The sequence below is a fragment of the Armigeres subalbatus genome, chromosome 1 (genome assembly GCF_024139115.2).
Source record: "Armigeres subalbatus isolate Guangzhou_Male chromosome 1, GZ_Asu_2, whole genome shotgun sequence".
In the NCBI taxonomy this organism is placed as follows: Eukaryota; Metazoa; Arthropoda; class Insecta; order Diptera; family Culicidae; genus Armigeres; species Armigeres subalbatus.
This window is the reverse complement of record NC_085139.1, coordinates 65301928-65318379: the sequence shown is the minus strand read 5'-3', so window position 1 is coordinate 65318379 and position 16452 is coordinate 65301928. Positions and strand designations below refer to the sequence as shown.

General features: G+C 44.3%; 2 protein-coding genes across 2 annotated transcripts in view; one reads left to right on the top strand and one right to left on the bottom strand.

Moving 5' to 3' along the window:
- Window positions 1–2530, top strand: part of LOC134208866 (uncharacterized) — a 58639-nt gene extending 56109 nt beyond the window's left edge. Inside the window, exon 2 of the mRNA XM_062684845.1 lies at window positions 1218–2530. Within this exon, the coding sequence (XP_062540829.1) occupies window positions 1218–1838 (621 nt within the window). The 3' untranslated portion in view covers window positions 1839–2530. The remainder of the gene's footprint in view (window positions 1–1217) is intronic.
- LOC134226509 (uncharacterized) overlaps window positions 1–16452 on the bottom strand; it is a 952521-nt gene that overhangs the window by 542068 nt on the left and 394001 nt on the right. The gene's annotated exons all lie outside the window — the stretch shown is intronic.

The window sequence follows — 16452 nt, the reverse complement described above, 5'->3', positions numbered from 1 at the left end:
AATTCCATCGAACCCACATCGAGACAAAACAACAAAACATCACACAACCACTCAGTGGAACAAAGAACCAGTTAAACCGAAAAGATTGAACCTTTTTCAAATTGTTTTCCCTCGCCAGTTATATCATCAACTCGGCACCAGTTGAAATCCATTTATGCGGAACCCCATCGCAAAGGTTTTCTATTTTTACTATTGTTGGCCCCTCTGTTCCGAACTTACCTTCCGCTTCGAATTAATGGAATCCGCTGAACAAGCATACTTGTATCCAAAAAAATATGCCGGCTGTGTGAACCCCAGCCAGAAAAACTTTTCAAAAAAAAAAGTAAAACCGACACGACTTAACAACTAAACCCAAGAGAAGATCGAGGGTAGCTGGGCAGCGGAAGCCACAAAACACGTGTCTTACCGGAGGAAAAAAAAACGTTGATGCATTCACCTAGAGACTCGTTCAACACAACCGTTTTCGTTATAACTTTTAAAGCACTAACCAAACGTTGCTTAATTGCTAACTGCCTGCTGCTCATAGTGGAAGAAGTTGAAATCAGAAAGCATGAAACATCATATAAATGCTTCAAACTAAATCATATCAGCTACCTTTTAAAGCGAAATTACAGTCTCTCAGTACATTATTGTTGCACGGAAAAGGCAAAAATCAAACAGTATCCAACCGGATGGGCTACAAACAAAGGTGCGAAAATTCTGTTCCGGTTCATAGACGCAACCGGAGGCGGAAAGGATAAAGTGACCACCTGGTGGGTGAAGTGGGTACGATTATGGTTTAGATGGAGATGGTTCGCTTTTTTTTCGGTGGAAGGATTTGATCGATATCGGCGGTACCATGCGTGGGATTGTCATTTCTTTGGATCCGGTTGTTGCGTTGGAATGCCGAAAGTTTTCTTTCTTTTATACAAAGTTGTTGTGAATGAAGTTACTGAAAAAGTGTCAACGATTTGAATCGTCCTAATGTCGGGTAAATGCTTCATATTTGGAAAATGTTTCAAATTTGAAACAAAAATCATTTTTAAAATGTTCATTTCAAAGCATTGTAAACTGATTAATACAAATATTGTGATGTTTTTGTCGTCTCTGAACATTGCGACAAGCAAAAATATGTAGAATGATGGAGAAATTAGGTTTTCGAAATTGAATAATTTAAATAAAAAAAAACAGGAATAGACATTTTCATTAACAAACTTTTCTATCTCTCTGTTTTAAAGGTCATCCTAGCCTGCGTTGCTTGCGCAACGGCCTTCCCGGAGCCGCCTCGGGGACGCATCGTCTTGCCGGCCAAGCAGCTCCAGCTGCCCGAACATGAGTACGGTCCACCAAAGCAGGAGTACGGTCCGCCGAAGGCCGAATACGGACCACCTCCAGCACCCGAGTACGGACCCCCGGCCCCAGTCTACGGACCACCATCGCATGAATACGGACCACCACCGGTACAGAAGCTGATCACCAAGAACGTCTACGTGCACGTCCCTCCAGAGGAGCCAACCGAAATCATCAAGAGCCCCGTCCTGGAAGCTCCCATCCCCAAGAAGCACTACAAGATCATCTTCATCAAGGCTCCGGCTCCTCCAGCACCAATCCAGCAAACCATCCCACCCCAGCCCCAGGACGAACACAAGACTCTGGTCTACGTGCTGGTCAAGAAGCCAGAAGACCCGGCACCATTGGAACTGCCACAGGCTGAACCAACTGAACCCAGCAAGCCCGAAGTCTACTTCATCAAGTACAAGGCCAACGAGAAGAAGCCAGCCGATACCTACGGACCTCCAGCCAACACCTACGGACCACCATCGGGACCTACCGGTCCAGCTCGTTACCAACAGTTCTAAAATTTCTTCTTTAGCCTTCCGAACCAAACCCAAGTCCTCCAACAAATCTCTAAATAAGGCTATTGTTATTTGTTATTGTTGTTTGTTAGATTCAATTGTTAGATTAAGTTAGAAACATTCGCTCGAGGTGAGATTGCTCCCTGCCGTCACATATTCTCCATCCAGCTGTAAATACTAATCCACAAATCCCTACCCGCCCATCAAAACCCAATCCCTCAATCAAGCACGTCCCGTCCAAACCCAATCCATTCCCCGAAGATCTCACCTCGCGTAGCATTTAGGAAAAAATAGAAGCAAAAAACTGAAACCACGTAGGTGTGCTAAGTGTCAAGCTTTCGTCCCAAGCCGAGCAGTATCGTGGAAGAGTAGCTAGCTTGTAAGTGTTTGCCCTGCCCCCTTGATCCCGTCCCCAACAAATCCCTCCCAACCGAAGCAATAATCCGGTGATTGTGTAAATATTGATCCCCCCTCTCCGCCATCGAATCCCAAACCGAAGCATAGGATCAGTAACGGAAACAATTCCTCCCCTTCCCGTCCACATCATTCCCCAGACCACTTCCAAGTCAAACCAATGAATTAAAACGTGACGAAAACCGAATGAACTTGTAGAAGAGAGGAATACTCCTCCCCCCTCAGGACCGCCAAAGTAAGAGAAAGAGAAACAAAATAAAATGAAGCAGATGAAAAAACGATTTGTCGAGTGTAAATATAGCAGCCTTAATAGGATTTCTTTTGCCGTAGTGCTGTGGAATATCACCGTCGTCATCGCCGGTCGGTCTGGTCGGCAACGACCGGCCCGGACTGGCCCACTCCATCGCAGTGGACCGGATCAGCAGCTGCGTATTGATGGGAAGAAGTGGTGAATGGTTGACCCTCGTTTGGTGTGGTGAGTTTTTCATCCCCATCATCGTGGCCCTGCTCTGTTGCCTGACTTCGATTCGAACTCAGGTGCGAAAATGAAGATGAATGGGGCAAGGTCGACAGATGCGGGAGTTGTGATTTGTTTATTGAATCACTTTTCTTCTTTCGTAGCATTTAGTTTGGAGGCCCCCCTGAATAACAACATTCAAATGCGACAGGGCGAGTAACAGCAATGTGTTTGAAAGAACTATTCACAAGTCTACGCTAGTTCCTTAAATTATAACTCCAAAACGGATAAAACCACATTAGTGAGACAGACACGTGGAAAAAAGAATACGAAGCTATTAACGCAATTGTTCTTTTTTCGTGTGTTTCTTCTTGTTGAATATTGGGAGATCCATATTTGCTTTTGAAATCTTATGATAATCCCAACTAGAATATTAGTTAAGAAGTTTCTGATGAAATTTTGATGAAATTTAGTTCTTATATTCATTCAGGAAGTTGTTCAAGGATATTACTCCACGATTTTTTATACACAATTTATACACAAGATTTTTTCAGAAGTTAATCCTAAAAATATTTTAAGACTTCTTTCAATATTGTGCGATGAACTTCTATTACACAAAAAATCACATAACTTACTTGATACTTGATGGGCTAAAGATCTTCGATGTACCTACGCCGAATGGAGTTTCCTTCTCCACTGGACTCGATCCTGGATCAATCCCTTCCAGTCGTCCTGAACATTGAGGTCCTCTTCAACTGCAAAAAGCCATCGTGTACGCGGCCTTCCACGAAGCCTGCGGCCTCTTCCGGGTTCTCTACTGAATATTATCTTCGCTTGACGTTCTTCCGGCATACGAACAACTTGCTTAGCCCACCGTAGTCGGTCATGTTGTATAAGCTCAACAATATCCAGCCCTTTATACATCTGGTACAACTCATGATTCATGCAACGCCGCCAGATAACGTTCTCCTGTTTACCGCCGAGTATTGTCCTTATAGCAGCACCTCACGCTCAAACATTCCGAAAGCTCGCCGATCCGCCTCCTTTACCGTCCCTGTTTCATGGCCGTATAAAGCCACCGGAAGAATCAGAGTAGTATGCAGTGCGATTCTTGTCTTCGTTTGCAGACTACGGGACTTAAGCTGGTTGCGAAGTCCGTAATAAGCCCTATTTGCAGCTGCAATACGCCATTTCACCTTGCGGGTAACATCATTGTCGCACGTCACTAATGCTCCAAAATACACAAATTCTTCCACCACTTCAAATTTTGCACCATCCAGCACCATTTCACTACCACCACCACTAATGAACCCACGTTGATTGCCAGCGACCATGTACTTCGTGTTGCTGGTATTGATCGTGAGTCTGACCCTCGCTGTCTACCTCTTAAAAGGCACAAAAGCCTCTTCCACGGCACAGCGATCAATCCTGATAATATCGATATCGTCCGCAAATCTCAGGAGCATATGCGATCTTGTGATGGTGCCGCTTCTTTGCACACTTACTTACTTATTTATGAATCCTGTACACCTCCGGTGGTTCAAAGGGCCGACTTGAAAGATCTCCATCCTGAGCGTTGCCCGGATATTGCTTTAACATGTTACCGTGATGAACTTATGTCAAACCTTAAAAAATCACGTTAATAAAGAAATTAAAAAAAAAAAGCTTTAACATGTTACCAAGTTAGATTTCGGTCGACTTCTTTTATTTCTTTATTGAGGCTTCGCCGCCATGAGCCTCTGGGTCTGCCTCTGCTGCGATGTCCCGCTGAGTTCCAGTCTAATGCTTGTTTACAGATTTCGTTTCCACCCCTACGTAGAGCGTGGCCGATCCAGCCCCACTTCCGATCCCGAATTTATGTTGCTATCGGCCTCTGGTGACAACGACGATGGAGCTCGTTGTTTGAGATCCAGCTGTGAGGCCACCAGGCCCGAATTATATACCGCAGGCATCTGTTGATGAACACCTGCAGCCGTTGAGTGTTCTCCACTGATACACACCATGTTTCGCTAGCATATAACAGCACAGATTTCACGTAAGAGTTGAAAATTCGTATTTTGGTGCGTTCACTTATCTGCCTGTTTTTCCAGATATTTCTTAAGCTCGCAAGGGCAGCCCTTGCTTTCTTTATCCGTGCGTAGGCGCATCGATCTTGGTACCGCCGTCTGACGCCATTTGGTTACCAAGATATTGGAAGCTTTCAACATTCTCCATTGGTTGCCCGGCGTTGTTGACGTTGATTGCTAAGCCTGCCGGAGAGGAGCGCTCGGCAAGGTAGTTGAGCTTACTCTGCATATCAGAGCGCCGTTGAGCGAGGAGTGCAACATCATCAGCCAATTCGAAGTCGTTCAGATGCTGCATGGTTATAGGCCACCATTACAGCCCGCGGTTTGGTTCACGGTCAATCGCACCTACCAGAATCTCGTCGATTACGATGAGAAACAGTAAGGGTAACAGAATACATCCTTGCCTCACACCAGCTACGACCCGGATGGGGTCGGACAAGACCCCATTGTGCAGCACTCTACACGTAAAGGCCTCGTACTGTGCCTCAATGAGGCCGATGATTTTCTCAGGAACCCCCTTGCGTCTTAGGGCGCCCCACATGTTCTCGTGATTGAGACGGTCGAAAGCTTTTTCGTAGTCAATGAATACCAAGCAAAGGGACTCTTGGAATTCGTTGACCTGCTCCAGAATGAAGCGGAGCGTGACAATATGGTCCACACAGAATCGCATCGATCTTTTCTTGAATCCAGACTAGGATAACTTTCCTTAGAACTTTGAAAACGGTACACAGCAACATAATGCCACGCCAGTTATCGCATACAGTCAGAGCACCTTCACTAGGATACCTTGCATCCAGTCGACCGGGAAAGTTGCGGAGTCCCAGATATTACAACATAAACGATGCAGTAGTTGAGCGGATGTCATGGGGTCAGCTTTGAGCATCTCTGCTGATATGCGATCGACCCCTGGGGCTTTATTCGATTTCATGCTTTGGATGGCTGTTTAAATCTCTAGCAGTGTTGGAGCTTCGGTATTGACGTGTTATACGTTGGATCCTAGGCAGATCATGCCGAGGTGGTGGTGGCTTGGCTAGCACTTGAAAAGGTTGTTCGAAGTGCTCGAACCAGCGTTCCAGCTGGTCAGTTGGGTTGGTCAATAACTGATCATTCGCGTCTTTCACAGGCATCGTTGCATTCATCTTCGCCCCGCTTAAGCATCGTGAGATATCGTAGAGGAGGCAAATGGCTAAGGCTAAGGCTAAGACTTTGGCTCCTCTGGTTTTTGATCGCTCTATCGCGGCTTTGGTTTCTCTTCGCTCCTCTATCTTCCTCCAGGTCTCATCGGTGATCCATTGTTTTCTCTGGGTGCGCAGTTCACCCAGATTGTTCTCGCTGGTGGCGATGAAGGCATTCTTGATGGCGGTCCATTGGTCTTCCACGTTGCCCACTTCCGGAATATCTGCAGCACGCGTCTCCAGTTCTTCAACGAAGGATCGTTTCACCGTGGCATCTTCCAGTTGGAGTGTGCTGAACCGTCGTCCAACTCTCTCCTCCTGACGGCGAATCCGCGCAATGCGCAGGCGTATTTCGCCGATGGGAGGTGATGATCAGACGCGATATCGGCACTACGTTTATTCCGTGCATCAAGAAGGCTCCGTTTCCATTTCCGGCTGATGCAGATGATGCGCCTTCGTATTTCACGACTAACATTTGAATTCTGGAATTCAAATGAATTCGTGAATTCTGGCAACACGGCTTGTAGTGGATTAAACGGTGATTTCGCGCTCCATTATTATTTGCAATTTTTACTGTGAACAAACGAACATTTTTATTAAAAAAACATGTAAAACATTGCTTTTTTGTGAAGATAACTCTGGTGTTATTATAATAGAGCATAAAGTTGAAATAGTATAAACATTTTTCATGTAATTTTGTTGGCATATTTTTTACTACTTAAACTACATTGCATGTGGAGAGATTGTGTGACTGCTGCTGCTATTGTGTGCGACTGTTGACTACATTCGATTATATACCTTGAGCTGTTTTCAATTCCTTTTGTTGCGGACGATGAGTACCCCTCGAGCACGATGCAATGTGGGCCTATTGGGCAAAAGTGGGTAACGCTCTAAACCTGTCAAACGACGAAATGTCACTTTGAATGTGTCACTCGGGATGAATTGCGAATTATAAATTGAGAATTCTACAAGGCAGTATTATAAAAAGTAAATCCTTTTTTTTATTATTTCCACATTAATTCTAAAACTTTTTCTCAGTTCCTTATAGATTATTATTATTAATCTCTAAATTGTTAAGTTCTGTGCGGTTGAATTAATTTGGACACTAATCCGTAAGTTGGAAATTATAACTTTGTGAGTTGCTCTAATTAAATCCGTATTGCAGCTTTAGCAATACTTTGCGGTAAAAGCGAGTTTGCTTAAAGGTATCCGAAACGATAATCGTATATCGCACCAACAGAAACTAAAGGGATTATGGATCCGCGCGGTATCGTGCACCGGAGATCGGTCGTACGGCAAACCTCGATCGCGGACGCGGTTAGCAGAAGAATATGATGACGATCAACATGAGGTTGTATCTGTGACGTCATCGGATGCAAACTTTGAAGCTACTGTAGTCGATGATAAACGAGCGGATGAAAAAGATTGCGGCGCTTGTGAACGTCCCAATAAGGCCGAGTGGTTCATGGTGCAGTGTAAGGATTGTGAGAAGTGGTACCATTTTTCCTGCGCCGGAGTGAGTCACAGAACAGTTCACTCTCAGCCGTTTTCGTGTGTACTTTGCGTCCCTCGAATAACGAATCCACCACCAACTTCGGCATCTATGCGGTCAAGCACATCTAGTTCACGAAGGGTTCGATTGGAACGTGAGATGCAACGCCTAGAGGAGGAACGTGCATTGCAAGAGAAGATTCAACAGGCTACCCTAGATAAATTGGAGCGTGAGAAAGAGTACATCGCGCGAAAGTATGATCTCTTAGAGCAGCATGACGAAGCTTCGAGCGTGCATAGTGGTCAGACGAATCAGACTAGCAGAGTAAGAAACTGGATCCAGCAACAAAACTGTGCCGCGGGATCGAACAACGATGTCGGGAAGTCAACCGGCGGATGTGTTGAGAGCAGTCATACATTAGCCAGGGATTCGGTGGAACGCAGTAAGGTACAGATCACATCCACACCACTGAAGACGGGATCTTGTGCAATAGAAACAATCTATGAAGTCAACGAGAGTCACCCATCTTCTAGCATTGGAGGCGTAGCAAACACTGATTTGGAGAAGACGTTTGGTAGCATATCCGTCGGAGGTGATGAATGCCAGGCAAAAGCAGTGAACCCGGAGAGTATTGTGCCCCTGGTAGACGTTCAGCATTTCGTGGATCTGCTTGAATGTTCTACACTTCAAACTACCGAGAGAGGTGCTCGTCCGAAGAACCCATTGCCCTTGTACGAGAAGTGGCGTAGAGAGACCGAGGATCTACGAAGAAAACACGGGTTACACGAAGAGGAAATCGAAATACGGCGAAAACGAGAGTTGGATCTAGTTAATAAACTCAATCAATTGAAAGATATCAACGAAGAACAGTTCCAGTTACAGCGTCAAAGGGAAAACGACCTAGTGCGGCAACTACAACAGCGAGAAAATGTAGAGATCGAGCTTAAAAAGCAACGAGAGTTGGAATTGGACAAAAGAAATGCGGAGTTGCAGCGGTTACGTAAGATAGAGCGAGAATTCCTGGACATGAAGGCGTGTTTCGAGGAGAAGCAAGACGGCGCTTGTGGAAATGTGAACGACATGGTTTCAGCGACGCCACGTCAAGAGGGGTTTCCATCACCAGTGCTGTTAATGAGCGAAGCGAGTATCGGAAGAATACTACCACAAAGTAGTACACAAGCAGGACCAGGTAACCCACAATGCCAAATCACTACCCCGGTAAGTGCACCACATTTATCCACAATACCATGGAATTCAATAAACACAGCCCCTTTGAGTACCTCCTCTCAATATGCCAGATAAGTTTTCGATTCCCACACCAACTGGTTGTCGATCTCAATATACTACCACGTCGCCAATGCCAATGTTCACCTCTATATGTAAACTCGCCACATGAATTGCCAATGAATTTACCCATGTTTCCCCATGTCGATCCACAACATGATCATCGACAAGCTTTCAACCAGGTAAGCTTCCCGTTGAGAACTATGGTTCAACCTTATTTCCTCTGGACCATCACAACAACAAATTCCGGCCAGGCAAGTTATCTCTAGAGAGCTCCCTCCCTTCACTGGAGATCCTACAGACTGGCCAATGTTCTATAGCAGTTATTTGCATTCTACAAACGCGTGTGGATACACAAACTCGGAGAATTTGCTAAGGCTACAGCGATGTCTCAAAGGTACGGCTAGAGATGCAGTTAGCAGTCTTCTTTTACACCCGTCATCGATCCATCAGATCATCTCGACGTTGCAGACCTTGTATGGACGACCGGAGAAAATAGTAAACACCATGATCTTGAAAGTGCGCAATACTCCAGCCCCGCGGTCGGATCGATTGGAGACCTGGGTCAGTTTTGGTTTAATGGTGCAAAACTTGTGTGGTCATTTGAGAGCAGTCGGGATGGAAAATCATTTATCCAATCCCATTCTATTGCAGGAGCTGGTTGAGAAACTACCCGCTACCGTTAAGTTTAACTGGGCGCTTTATCAGCAAAGTCTGCCAATCGTAGATCTTAATAGTTTTGGTGACTACATGCAGAAGGTTGCATCCGCAACCAGTAGTGTGGCCACGCCTCTGATAAGCCAACCAAGAGTAAGTAAGGATGATCGACCTAGGGGCAAAGATAAGGCGTTCGTGAATGCCCATGCAATGCTAGACTCAAGTCAAGGTAAAACTTTCGGGGCATCTTATCAGGATCATAAACAGAGCAAGTTGTCCATTCCGCCGAAGAAAACCGAAGTCGTATTGCAATGTCTAACCTGCGGCGGAGGAAGTCACCAGACACCCAATTGTGCAACGTTCAACAAACTGTGCATTGAAGATTGCTGGAAGGAGGTGAAGGAGAAGAAACTTTGTGGTCGGTGCCTGACGGCGCACACTCGTTGGCCGTGTCGTGGAGAAATTTGTGGAGTGAACGGTTGTCAGAAGCGTCATCATCGGTTACTACATAGCGAACAGACAAAGACGACGAAAGAAGGAGCAAAGGATGTTACTGTTGCAGTTCACCGTAAAGTTACGTCATCAACATTGTTCCGTGTACTACCCGTTACGCTTTATGGGCCTAAAGGTCAAGTCAACACGTTCGCCTTTCTCGACGATGGATCTTCCGTTACCATGTTAGAACAGTCGACTGCGGACGCGCTTGGGCTTGAAGGGAATACTGAATCCTTGTGTATCCATTGGACCGGTGGAATTCAAAAGAAATTGTGTGCTCAGCAGGTGGCAGTGATAAGCTGTTCAAGGCTTCCGAAGTATATATTGTTGAAAATCTAGGCTTACCTGCGCAAACCATCGATTTCCAGGAATTGGCCCAACGATATGAATATCTTAGAGGATTACCAGTCAAAAGTTTCACCGCAGCAGTTCCTGGATTGATGATTGGGCTGAGCAACATTCACCTACTGGCAACCCTGAAATTGCGTGAAGGGCGGGTTGGTGAGCCAAAAGCAACGAAGACGCGCATTGGATGGACGATTTACGGAAGTTTGCGCGGAGAAATTGAACAGCTTCCACACCGCCAAATGTTCATAGACACGAAATCATCAAGTGAAGCGCTACATTCATATGTACAAGAATTTTTCGCGCTTGAAAGTCTCGGTATTGCAGTGGTTTCAGAAGTAGAATCTGTGGAAGAGCAACGGGCCCGAAAAATTCTAGAGAAGACAACGAAACGCACTGTGAGCGGTAGGTTCGAAACGGGTCTGCTGTGGAAGAATGATATAGTTCAATTTCCAGATAGCGAACTCATGTCAGAGAAGCGTCTCGTCTGCCTCGAGAAGCGGCTCAATAGAGACCCAGAGCTATACATCAACGTCCGCCGACAAATAACAGAGATGCAGGAAAAGGGCTATACCCATAAAGCCACCGCTGCAGAGTTGGCCGCGTTTGAGCGTGGACGTGTATGGTTCCTACCGCTTGGGGTGGTATTAAATCCAAAAAAACCTGAAAAGGTGCGAGTGATTTGGGATGCGGCAGCAAAGGTCAAAGGAGTTTCCCTGAATACAGACTGAGTTATTAAGTGGCCCGGATTTACTCGTTCCGTTGTTGAGAGTTATGTTTGGATTCCGTGAACGACAAGTGGCCATTTGTGCGGACATAATGGAAATGTTCCACCAGATACAAATTCGCAAAGAAGATCGCTCTGCACAACTATACAAGTGGAGGGACTCACCAAACCTGCCGATGGATACGATGGTAATGGACGTGGCAATTTTCGGTGCAACATGCTCTCCCACTCATTCGCAGTTTGTGAAAAATAGAAACGCCGATGATCACGAGACAACGCACCCTAGAGCAGCCAAGGCAATCAAGGAGAGGCATTATGTCGATGACTATCTCGACAGTCTTAACACAACACAAGAGGCGGTCCAGTTAGCGCTGGAAGTGGCTGAAGTTCATAAGGCAGGAGGTTTCTTCATTCGGAACTGGATATCGAACGATGAAAATGTGTTGGAATGTATAGGACAAAATAACCCCACTACAGTAAAACGTTTTGTTGGGGATACCCAAGCTGAACGTCTGCTAGGAATCGTCTGGCTCCCCGAGAAGGATGTATTCACCTTTACGTTGAACTTCGTGAGGACATTCGTGAATTGATCGAAGGTACATTAGTGCCGACCAAACGGGAAATGTTGCGAGTGGTTATGAGCATCTACGACCCATTGGGACTTGTGGCAACCTTCGTTATCCACGGAAAAATCTTAATCCAGGATGTCTGGAGGTCTAGCATCGACTGGGATCAACAGATTCCATTGGATGTCTTCGGGCGTTGGAAGCTATGGCTAATGGTCCTGCGGAAAATGAATGATGTTAGGATCCCACGATGTTATTTCCCGGGTACCATCCAGCTAGGTACAGTTCGTTGCAACTACACATCTTCGTAGATGCCAGGGAACAGGCTTTCGCAGCTTGTGCATACTTCCGTATCGTTGATGGACAGAAGGTTCGTTGTTGTCTCGTTGCATCAAAGACTAAAGTGGCACCACTCAAGCCATTATCGATTCCTCGCCTAGAGTTGATGGCAGCAGTGATAGGAGCTCGGTTGAAGAAAACAATAATTGAAAATCATTCTCTGGAGATTCAAAAAACGTTTTTTCATAGCGATGCGTGGACCGTCCTTTCATGGATCCGTAACGATCCTCGTCGTTTTCGCCAGTTCGTTGCATTCCGCGTAAGTGAAATTTTGAGCTTGTCAACAGCGGAAGAATGGCGGTGGGTGCCAACAAAGCTCAATGTGGCCGATGAAGCCACGAAGTGGGGAAGAGGAGCGACATTGGAAGCAGGTAGCAGAATTATGGAGGAGCCTCTATTCCTATATGACGATCAACCGGATTGGCCGAAAGATATACGATCAAGCGCGAAGGAGACGCAAGAATAATTACGTCCAGCGTATATAATGAGTCATCTACTGATGAAACCATTTTTGAGTTACGAAAAATTTTCAAAGTGGGAGAGATTATTAAGATGCGTTGCCTACGTGCATCGTTTCGTAACTAACTTGAAACGACGCTGCAAGATAGTGCCAGAAGAAAAAGGATGTCTCACGACGGCGGAGTTGCAGAGTGCAGAACAAATACTTTGAAGGCTGGTACAGTCTGATGCATATCCGGATGAAGTAGCTGTATTGTACAACACACAAGCAAGCAGCGCGAAGAGACTGGAGAAAACAAGCCCGCTGATGAAGTTGTCACCGGTTATGGATAAACATGGTGTTATACGTATGGACGGTAGGATCAACAGAAGTGACTACGTAGCTTACGATGCTAAGTACCCCATAATACTAGCGAAGGGACATGCCGTAACCACATTGCTGATCGACTGGTATCATCGCAGATTTCGTCATGCCAACAACGAGACCGTGATCAATGAGGTTCGGCAGAGATTTCACATACCAGGTCTGAGAGTCCAAGTTCGGTTAGTGAAAAACAGTGTATGTGGTGCAAGGTGAATAATGTTAAACCGGTACCACCGAGGATGGGACCGTTGCCGCAAGCAAGACTGACACCATTCAGGCGAGCGTTCACTTATACCGGATTAGACTACTTCGGGCCATATTACGTTAAAGTTGGACGATCTGCAGTAAAAAGATGGGTCGCTCTATTTACATGTCTAGCGACGCGGGCGATCCATCTCGAGATAGCCAGTAGTTTGTCAACCGACTCATGCAAGAAAGCGATACGGAGGTTCATAGCGCGTAGAGGAGCACCAGTGGAGTTTTACTCGGACCAAGGGACTAACTTCGTCGGTGCCAATCGGGAATTGGTGAGCGAGATCAAGCTTATTAATGCCCAACTCAGCAGTACTTTTACGGATCATCAGACACAATGGAAGTTTAATCCACCGGCAGCTCCACACATGGGGGAATGTTGGGAGAGAATGGTTCGGTCTGTCAAAGTTGCGCTGGGAGAACTGCCTTTCGAACGGAAGCTTGACGAGGAATCCTTAGCTACGTTTCTAGCCGAAGCCGAGAATATGATTAACTCGCGGCCCCTAACATTTGTGCCGATTGAAAGTGACAATCACGAATCATTGACCCCGAATCATTTTCTGATGTTGAATTCAAGTGGGGTGAAACAACCTGAAAAAACACCAGTGGAGGAGGGCTTGGCTCTGAAGGGAAGTTGGAATAGGATACAACACACGCTGGACAACTTTTGGCGTCGTTGGTTGAAAGAGTACATGCCGACAATAACACGGCGAACGAAATGGTTCCAAGATGTTCGACATATACGAGAGGGTGACTTGGTGGTAATAGCGGATGAGAGAGTGAGGAATAGGTGGCTCAGGGGTCGTGTAGTGAGGGCATATCCGGGTAAAGATGGCATAGCACGTCGGGCAGACGTACAAATTCCTGATGGGTCGGTGCTGCGAGATCGACCAGTAATAAAGTTGGCGTTGTTGGACGTTTGTAGTAGTAGTGACGCCGAACCAGATGCGAAGTTCTAGCGACACGTGGGGGAGAATGTTGCGGACGATGAGTACCCCTCGAGCACGATGCAATGTGGGCCTATTGGGCAAAAGTGGGTAACGCTCTAAACCTGTCAAACGACGAAATGTCACTTTGAATGTGTCACTCGGGATGAATTGCGAATTATAAATTGAGAATTCTACAAGGCAGTATTATAAAAAGTAAATCCTTTTTTTTTTATTATTTCCACATTAATTCTAAAACTTTTTCTCAGTTCCTTATAGATTATTATTATTAATCTCTAAATTGTTAAGTTCTGTGCGGTTGAATTAATTTGGACACTAATCCGTAAGTTGGAAATTATAACTTTGTGAGTTGCTCTAATTAAATCCGTATTGCAGCTTTAGCAATACTTTGCGGTAAAAGCGAGTTTGCTTAAAGGTATCCGAAACGATAATCGTATATCGCACCAACACCTTTTTTATCGCGAGTATCCGTACTCTGTTCCGTGGCTCGAACGTTATGACGAAAGCCTGCTCGAATTGTTCGTTGATCTAGTACGTTCTGATCGTACACTTCTAAGGTGGTTGTGCTTTGCAGGCAAGGGCCCATGCTCAATACATGGCACTGTGCTCAGACAGCTTGTGTGTAGATGAGACGGCTGTGGTCGGAAAGAGGCAAATTTAATAATCGAATGGAAAGATCTTTGAACGACAACAGCTGCTTGTTATGATAAGTAGCATCGTGGGACCTTTGAATCTGGAAGACAAAAGACAGTCTGGTGTCTAATCCATGTTGTAGTGTTTCATTGGTTAGTTTGTTGTAAATTTGCGTTTGTGTATTGTGTTACTAATGTGGTTTAAAATAGAACAACAAAACAATCTTAATATCATTCATTCTATTCAAAGGTTTGTTCATTGTTTTTTAGAGCAATTTTAATCTGTTTGTTCCGTTCCTTTACCCTTTGAGTATATTATTTATTATTTATTAATTACTGATAGTTGCTGTAAATTTTTTTGAAGTTTTCTGAATATACTACTTTATAATCATAATCATTAATTTATTTTTTAATTTTATTTTCATTTTTTAATTTGTTTATTTGTGAATTGTAGTGTTTCTCTAGGTATAGTTTAACTTTCTGTGTCAGGATGGAAAATCCCAGCATGTCGTGTTCGGTTTGCAATTCTCGATCTTAATAGCTCTATTACTTGTACTTATTGTTCCATAAGTACTCACTTCAAATGCAAGAATATTTCCGCAAAAGCAAAACATAAAATAAAACAGAATACCTATTATTGTGATCCAAAATGTGCTGAACTTTCTAAATGTGCAATTCAAAAGCAGGCCATAAAAACAACATTGACAACCCTAGTAAGTGCTGGAATAAAGTCCATAGTGTCTCAAATTGATAATGAAATGAAAACAGTCAGAGTGAAATTCAGTTCGTAGCTACTGCAATTGAGAAATCGCAAGATTATTTGGCTTCAAAATTTGATATGATGGTCCAGGAGCTTAATAAGTTTAAATCTTAAAGTATTACTCTTCGAAAACAAATTGATACTCTCAAAGAATCAGAACTAATTTTGAAATCCACGGTTGGGAAACTTGAAAATGCCTCCCTAGTAGCACACATGTATCACATAGGTTACTGCAACTCATATGTGACCAGATTTGGTCACAATAAAGTTGCTGCAACCATTTTTGTCTGACTTGTGTTGCTCGGGCTTTAACAAAACAGCGAATGATGCTATCTCCAACAATATTATGTTTCTTCCTAATTCGTAAAACAGTACATACAATAGGGGTGACTCTGAATGGTCACTCGATTATCTCAGCAACACGACTGTACTCTCCTAAAAATCCGAATAATGTGGCACCAATCAAAGTTGTGTTTATTCCAAAGTTGAAAAAGAATCTATTTTTTACGAAAAAAAGAGATTGGAAAGCTTATGTCCACCGCTGTTGATAACTCACTTCGAATGAACGGCCAGCCTTCTCGCATCGTTATTCGTGATGAATTGACTTCATCGACGATGGAGGTTCTGAATGAAATGCGTAGTGTACAACAAAAATATAAAATACAGATTTGGCCTGGCAGGTGCGGTCATATACATACTGAATGAAAACGCGATACCTATAACAATAAAAAACCGTTACGACTTTGAATGTGCAATGAGCAGACTTTGTAAAAAATATTATTTCAATACTTGTGATTGTTATTTGTCTTATTGGTTTTGTACTTTTACTTAATAATGAATAATTTAAAGAATTTCTTCCATGACTGTGTAGACGACTTCAATGAAAATGTCACAGCAAACGGCTCGTGGACAGTGGAATGTTAGAGGTATTGATGTTGTTGATAAATTTGATAATATTTTAGAATTTTTGGATAATTTGTGTGTTTCGGTGGATGTTATTGTGTTATGTGAAACTTGGCTTAAGGAGGTTAACTGCTCACTTTTCAATGTTCGCGGTTACAAATCAATTTTTCTTGTAGGGATTCCTTTTCTGGGGGGTTGGCTTTATATGTTAGAAACACAATTGAACATCAAATACATGTAAACACTTGCTTGGATGGATTTCACCATATGCATGTTGGCCTAA